General features: G+C 53.9%; 1 protein-coding gene across 1 annotated transcript in view; it reads left to right on the top strand.

The window, feature by feature from the left end:
- The window catches only part of LOC102039046 (hematopoietic lineage cell-specific protein), a 14,184-nt gene extending 7,810 nt beyond the window's left edge, over positions 1 to 6,374 (top strand). Inside the window, exons 10-15 of the mRNA XM_031065141.1 lie at positions 2,084 to 2,153; positions 2,398 to 2,534; positions 3,127 to 3,240; positions 3,739 to 4,048; positions 4,747 to 4,818; positions 5,546 to 6,374. Coding sequence (XP_030921001.1) covers positions 2,084 to 2,153; positions 2,398 to 2,534; positions 3,127 to 3,240; positions 3,739 to 4,048; positions 4,747 to 4,818; positions 5,546 to 5,682 — 840 coding nt within the window. The 3' untranslated portion in view covers positions 5,683 to 6,374. The remainder of the gene's footprint in view (positions 1 to 2,083; positions 2,154 to 2,397; positions 2,535 to 3,126; positions 3,241 to 3,738; positions 4,049 to 4,746; positions 4,819 to 5,545) is intronic.
- The last annotated feature ends 1,388 nt before the right edge of the window (positions 6,375 to 7,762 follow it).

The following is a 7,762-nucleotide window of genomic DNA, read 5'->3' as shown; positions in this document are numbered from 1 at the left end:
CAATCTGCTGTGCATGAGAAGAGGTCACCAAGTTGCTGGTTCAGGTTTTCTGTTTGGGCTGACACCAGGCAAATCTACAGTCCCATCTCAGAGCGAGGCACTGAGACCAGTTCTGTGCTTGGCAGGCTGCCCGGAGGGCTTGGTCCCCAGAGGGGGTCCAGAGTGGCTGTGATCTGCATGCATGTGATAGCCTAAAAGATGCAGATCCTGGGGCTTTGGGCATTTGGGAGAGGAGGGAGGGTGCCTTCGCTGAAACCTCCTTCCTTTGCTGGGGGCACAGGGCTGTGTTTGGTACAGCAGCAGCGCCACTGTCCTCGGGAGCTCGAGGAAGCAGGGGAGGATGCAAGCACACTGAAAGCACCGCCATGGTCCTGTCCGTGCTGCGTGCTGGCTGGGCCTGCCCCAGAGAGGGAATGGTGTCCTGCCCTCAGAAGAGATTAGTGCTAGCTCTGAATTTAACCGCAGCAAATGGAGGTGCACTGACAAAAGGCACACCTTGTATGTGGTCAAAAACAACGTGCAAAAGCACATGAGGGCTGGGTAAAAGGGTTGTGGCTCTTTTGGGAAGCAGGATGCAGAGAGGAGATAAGCAGTTCTTGTTTGGCTGAAAGTGAACATGAATTTGTGTATTTTAAGAATACCGAAGCATAAACAAACATGGTAAAAATAAGGATTATTTGGGCAAGTAACTAAGTTTCAGATTGCCTGGTCCTTAGGAAGTGAGAAATGCTGAGTTTGCTGCACCAGAGAAGAGCATAACAGACTCTCAGGCAGCCTGAACTCCCCTTTGGTTAAGTTCTGGACACTCAGTATCAGACTAAAGCTCACACAAAATAAAAATGCTGTCATATACACAGCATGTCCAGGCTTCTGCTGTGACCTGTGGACACCTGGTTCTGAGCCTGCAGGCTGGTTTACCTGCTCAGGTGCATTTTCTGCAGGGAGGGCAGAGCTGCTGTTGGGCTCCATGGCTGCAGTCAGCTATCGTAGCATGGGTCCCTCCCAGGTAATAATTAGCATTGACTCCATGATTCTAGAGGTCTGATCAATCGCTTTATTATACTATACTATGCTTATTAAGAAGCTCATTGTCCTTTGCAGACAGTCCAATACAGACAGACCAGACTGGTCAATTGAATCGAAACACTATCACTAGCGGCCTGTCAAGAAATCACCCTTTAGTAAAGAAATCTCCGTAACACATTCTACATGTTCACAACAACAAGTACAATAAATGAAGATAAGAATTGTTTAACATTCTTTTCTCTCATCTTCTCACAGCCTTCCCCAGGAAAACGCCTGGGAAAGTTGTGCCTTGCTGTCTGCGGCCAGAGAGCTGCTGCCACAGTCGGCCACCAGCCTATTGTGACACCTGCAGGCAGCACCTGCTGTAAAGTGTCAGGCTGAGAAGTGGGTCCTACCTGCTCGTTCCTTTTTGCATGAAATAATTTTCTCATGAAAGCAGATAAACCCTTAAGCCTTTTATATATCACTTTGGCCTTCCTGCACCCTCCCCCACCAATCCTGTTCCCAGTCCAGCCTCTCTCCATCCCTCCTGAAGCCGGTGGTGCCACAGGTATTTGCACACAGGTGCTGCTTTCCAGCCTGTGCCACTGCACACAGGTGGCAGGTGAGGCAGCAGCTGTGTGTCCAGCAGGGAAGTGTTTTCAGGCCTCATGCCACAGGGAGTGCCGGGGTGGATGCACACTGTCCCTGGGCCTGGGGAAGAGGCAGATGGCCAGGCATCCCCCCAGGCATCCCCCCAACTCCTTGCTATGGTACAGGGAGTATCCCCAGTGCTGCTGTCCTGTGTCACTGCTCAGCCTTCCCCGCTGGGCTCCACAGCACCTGTCCAGCTCTCTTGGGCAGGGACACCTGTGTCCTTGGCTGGGGGGCAGCAGGCACATCCCCAGGACAGGGAGGTGTCAGAAGGGGGGACTGCAGCCAACAGCCCCCACAGGGCCAGGGCAGGTGTGCAGGTGAGGACAAACATACCTGGGAACAAAGCCTGCCATCATCAGTACCCAAAGCCAGCACTGGCATTGCCCAATGGGCTGAACAGTTCCTTCACTTCCTCTTGCAGAGTGCAGCTGGCTTTGATGAGATGGCAGCTCCTGCCTCCTCCTATGAGAAAACAAGACCCCTGGAGGCAGGTGAGACCTGAGACCTGAGACCTGACCCTGGGCTTAGGAAGCTGTGGGCCTCACAGTCCTTCTGTGGCGGCCTGCTGGCAGGTGTGTGCTGTGGTGGGATAGGGGTTTAACCTGTGCTGGAGGGCAGGAGAAGGAGGCTGACTGCAAGTTTCTCTGGAAGAGGCAGAGGTCTGGGTTTCTCCTGGATGCTTGGGGTGGTGGAAGGAAGGACACAGGGCTGGGTCAATCAGCTGTCTCCTCACAGGAGCCTGCAGTGGCACCAGCAGCCTGCGGCTGCGGTTTGAGCACATGGCGCAGTCGGCGGAGGAGGAGAGCAGGAGGCAGGCCCAGGAGGAGCGGCTGAGGCGGCAGCCCCGGGAGCACCGGCGGGCTCAGCAGCAGGTGAGCCAGGGCTGTCTTGCCGTGGCCTCCAACACTCGTGACACAGACTTTTCTTCGGAGCCTCGCAGCTCCATGTCCTTCTGTCTGGTCTCTTGAGGGTAACCTCCTACCTGAACTGCTTCCCTGCATCTGCCAAGAATGTCCACTGAGCTTACAGTTGTCACAGGACTTTCCTTTTCAGCACACCAAACACTCGTACAAGGACATACCTGCACTCAACCTGTGCTCTGGCCTCAGCTTCTTTTGCCTCAGGTGCCTGGCAAACAGTGTGGTTACTGCTCCCCAGCACTGCTATCCCAGCAGTCTATGTGGGATGCATCCCAGCAAACTGGATATGGCCCCCAGCCCCTGTGTTTACCTACCTTCCCCCTGGTGCTGTTCCTGCACTCAGAGGACAGAGGGGTGTTAACGGTGGAGCTGTCCCCTCCACATTGCTCCTCTTTGGGGCTGCCCAGCTGTTGTCACCAACCTGCGAGTGCCCAGGCCCAGAGCAGGTTTGTAGGTGGAGGAGAACATTCTGAGTTGCTCTGTTGGGAACGTGAACAGCCATTGTTCAAATGGACTGAGCAGTCTGATGGCTTTTCTCCAGCAGGAAATCCCTCCGAGAGAGAAGGAGCCCGCTGGGACTGGGGCAGCCCCTGCAGCCGTGCCAGGAGAGGGACCCAGGGGCGCTGCTGGGGACCAGCCCATGTCACCAGGAGAGCAGGTACCAAGGCAGCCTGGGAGAGCTGGGAGGGGAGCAGGAAGATGGGATTGCACCTGGCAGGAGCTGTGCTTTATGTGCAGCCCTGCAGGAGGAGGTGGAGCATAGCCACAGGGTGCGGGAGGCTTTGGAAGGATAAGGGGGAGCACTGGGCTGGGGATGGGCCATGGCTGCACAGCACCTGACCCCATGGGACACTGCTGACCCCATGGGACAAGCTCTGGGAGCGAGTCAGTGCAGTGGCACTACCACTGGCTGTGGTGAAGTATGAACAGAGTTCAGACATGTGAGTCCTAAGGGTCTCTGGGACAATCCCAGCTGCTGGTTCAGCACAGCCCGAGCAGCTCAGCTGTTTCCCTGGTGTGCAGGGAATGGTGCTCCTTTTGTGCCCTGGCAGCAGTAAAGGGGCTCCCTTGTGTCAGGTGCTGGGAGTCACCAAAGAGCTGCCTGTGGTGGGTGCCTTGCAGGTGACTTTGCTGTCCCTTTCCAACCTCACGGCAGGAGGCCAGAAGGGAGGATGAAGAAGTACCACCCACTTTGCCACCAAGGCCAGCAGATCTGGATGTGGAGCTGTGCAAGGTCCCCAGCCAGGGTCAGCCCACCTACGATGTAAGTTTGGATGTTGGTGGAGACTATGAGGAGCTGCCAGAGCCCTCTGACTACTGTGACAGCACCAGTGGAGGTGCTGAGTACGAGGAGCTGCCAGCCCCACTGGGAAAGCTGGATGCCACCTACGACTTTGGAGGAGATGGAGATGAAGACTATGAGGTGATCCTTCCTCAGGAGCCCAGACAGAGCCATCCCCACCTGGGTGAGTACTGATGGAATAGCCCATGTCTTGGGAAGCTTGTACCTGTCCACTAACCTCACTGGATGTATGGGACAAACTGCAGAGGGAATTTTTATCCTGAAATCTACTGTCAGGATAAAGTCTACGGTCAGGATAGCAGCTTCTGTGATAGAGACTTGGCTGTGTCCCGCTCCCCTGCCCGCTGCAGGGGATGCTGGACTGGACGGCAGGAATCTGCTGGATCAGGGTCTAGGCAGGATGCTGCCACAGGCCTGGCAGAAGCTGGGTGTGGACCAATGCTCTGGCTGCAGTTTCCTGGCAAGTCCTGCCCTGGGGCTTGGGGGTGCCTCTGGTTCAGCCCATTTGTTATATGGCTGCTGTTCCTGCGACCTGCTCTGGTGGAGGCTCTGGTGTGAGGAGTGCAGGGAGCCTTTCTGCACGCACAGGAGCAAACTGCATGGGCTGCTGTCAGTGCTTCCATCACAGCTGGCATTGCTGGCAAGTGAAGAGGTTGGAGTTATTCCCAGCCTTTTTCCTGGGACAGGAGCATGAACATCAGGACCCAGCTGGAGGGGAGGGAAGTCAGTCCTTGCTCTGGGCTGTGGTGCACCTCTCCTTGCTGACAGGTGCTTCCCCAGAGCTGGGCTGGAGGGTGGCACTGACCAGGACTGTGTGGATGCTTCAGCCTCTGTCTCATCTGTGTGTCCTGTGTCCTGCAGGGAACATGGACCATGCTCCTGAGGGGCAGAGCTCCGGGATGTGCGCAGTGGCTCTCTATGATTACCAGGGAGGTGGGTCTGCCCCCAGCGCTGGGGACGGCGCTGTGCCCGCAGGGCTGTGCGTGGGGGTTCACTGCAGCGGGGAAAGGATGGGACCTGGTGGTTTACATTTCTTCCTCCTGGGAAGCAGAATGAGACCTGGCCTGGGAACATCATGGTGTAGGAATGGTATTCCTGTCCAGTTTAGAACTCCCAGCATGCATCACTTCTCTCCAATTGGAGATGCAAAAAGGCAAAGATCACAGGTTGAGATAACAAGAATTTTGGAAACAGCAATAAGAAAGCGAAAAGTAACAGCAACAATGTTAATAACAAAAGATATAAGAAAAGAAATTTTTCACATGGAAAAACACCCACTAATAGACAATATTGGGTGGCTCCCTCCACCACATTTTCTCAACCCAGTGTTCCTTGGAATCGAGAGTCCCTTTTCCCCACCGTGGGAATGACAACCTCCGTGTCATGGCCATGGCCCCTCCCAACAACTGCAAAAAATTAGCCTTGTCCTGGCCCAGAGCAGGACAGGAACAGAGAAACTTCATCTTTCATCTGTGAGGTCTTGCTCTTTCTCTGCTTTATCTGTGCTGTGGGATGGGGTTGGGTGAGATGAACTCTTGGGGTTATCAGAGCACTTGTTCTGTCTTCTCCTGCCTGGGGGAAGGTGGGAAGAAGAATGTGAACCAGCTCTCTCTGGGGTTCTCTTTGCATTGTGACTGTCTTTTCTTGAAAATTTTTGCAGATGGAGATGATGAGATTTCTTTTGATCCTGATGACACAATCACGCACATTGAGATGGTGGATGAAGGCTGGTGGCGGGGACAGTGCCATGGCAGAGTCGGCCTCTTCCCAGCAAATTATGTGAAGCTTCTGCAATGAAATTAGCACAGTGCAAGCTGCTTCCCTCCCAACTTTTGCCTCTGTCATGGTTTGACACTGGCCAAATGCCAGACACCTGCAAAAGTCACTCATTCACCCTCCTCTGCCACAACTTTGCAGAGGAGAGAAAAATATATTGAAGGCTTTGTGAGCTAAGGACTGGGAGAAAACACTCCAAGGGCAAAATATGCTTGACTTAGAGGTACAAAGTGATATTATTACTAACAGAGTCAGAGGAGGATAATGAGAAATAAAAGAAGCCCTTAAAACACGTTTTTTCCCCCTACTCCTCCCTCCTTCCCACCAGCAGTGCAGGGAGACAGGGCATGGGAGTTTTGGTTGTTTCATCACTGAGATTTTCTTCCACTGCTCTGGGAGAGGAGTCCTTCCCCTGTGAGATCGTGAGGTTCCTCCCACGGGAGACAGCTCTATGTGAACTTCTCTGACGCAGGTCCACTCTCATGAGCAGCAGTCCTCCCAAAAGTGCTGCAGTGAGGGTCACTGTTCCACGGGATGCAGCCCTCCAAGGACAGGCTGCTCCAGCCTGGGAGCAGGGCCCCTCTCTCCACCGGGCTCCCACTGGATCACAGCCTCCTCCAGGCATCACCTGCTCTGCCACGGGCACCTCACCCATGGGCTGGGGGTGGATCTCTGCATCCTCCGTGGATCCCGTGGGCTGGGGGTGGATCTCTGCATCCCCCATGGATCCCGTGGGCTGGATCTCTGCATCCCCCATGGATCCCGTGGGCTGGGGGTGGATCTCTGCATCCTCCGTGGATCCTGTGGGCTGGGGGTGGATCTCTGCATTCCCTGTGGAATTTTCAGAGCCACCAGAGGTTGGCTCTGCTGGACATGGTGGAAGCTTCCAGCATCTTCCCACAGAAGCCACCTCTGTGCCCCCCACTACCAAAAACCAGGCTGTGCAAAACCAACACATTCCACCTCTTGTGAATCACATATTGAAGAAGAAGATCAAAACAAAGTGGGCACAGTTTGTTTTGGTTTTTTCCAGCCAGAGAAGAGGGGGAGGTGAGAACATGTGAGGGAAACAACCTGAAGACAGCAAGGTCAGTGGGGAAGGAAGGGCAGGAGGTGCACCAGGTGCCAGAGCTGAGATTCCTCTGCAGGCCATGGTGAGACCATGGCGTGAAGTGTTTTCTCACAGTCCTTAAGTCATGAACTCTTCATTTAAATTTTTCTCTCCTCTGTGGCAGGTGAGTGAGTGACTTTTGTGGGTGCCTGGCATTTGGCCAGTGTCAAATCACAGCAGCCTCTCTCTGCTTTAGCCTTTCCTGTGTTATCAGCTTCATTTGGCTCAGCTTGGTATATCCACATTCACAGAAATATCAAGGAGCAAATTGGCAGTGCCAGAGGGAATGTTTTGTCTTATGCCCAAGAGGATTTTGATTCCCATCCACTTCCAGGTGGGAAAGGTGGGATGGTTTAAGAGCATATGAGTGCAATGCAAGGTCTCTTCTATCTAGGCTGCCCCACCTGTCAGCCAGCAAGCCTGTGGGAGAGTCTCCTGTTCCCAGTGGGGCAATTCCCAGAGCAGAAATACAAAATCTAGCCCAGGCAAGGCAGAAGGGATGTGAGCTGTGGGACCTTTGGCAGTTGTTGTGGCCCTGGATCTCATCCTAATCAGGGGTCAGGGAAAAGAGCCGTGAGAAAGCCAAATTTGTGTTTATTCCAAGGAAGGGTTTCCATTTTTAGGATGAGCCGTGTTTGCAGTGTGGACCAGAGAAACATGAACATGGTCTGTGGGACCCTTTTGGGCACAGGTGTGTCTGTCCTTGGGGCTGTGCCCTCACTCCCAGCTTCTGCCCTGGCCTGGCTCAAACTGTGTCCCAGTGATTCTGTGACAGCTCATGTCCTCTGTGCCTGCTGGAGGCTCCTGAAAAGCCTGACTCTTCATCACAGATGTGAGGAAAAGGCTGGGGGCATGTGGGAAGTAGGACAGGAGGAAACATTTTATTGCTAATGTTTAAAAAACAGTTTTCAGAAATGCAAAAGTAAAGCCCTCCCTCAAGCCGGTACCTCTTAGGTGGATGTTCAGCTGTGGGAATTGTTCCTCTGTGGG

The sequence above is a fragment of the Geospiza fortis genome, unplaced genomic scaffold (assembly GCF_000277835.1).
Source record: "Geospiza fortis unplaced genomic scaffold, GeoFor_1.0 scaffold30, whole genome shotgun sequence".
Classification (NCBI taxonomy): Eukaryota; Metazoa; Chordata; class Aves; order Passeriformes; family Thraupidae; genus Geospiza; species Geospiza fortis.
This window is presented reverse-complemented; position numbering and strand designations above follow the sequence as displayed.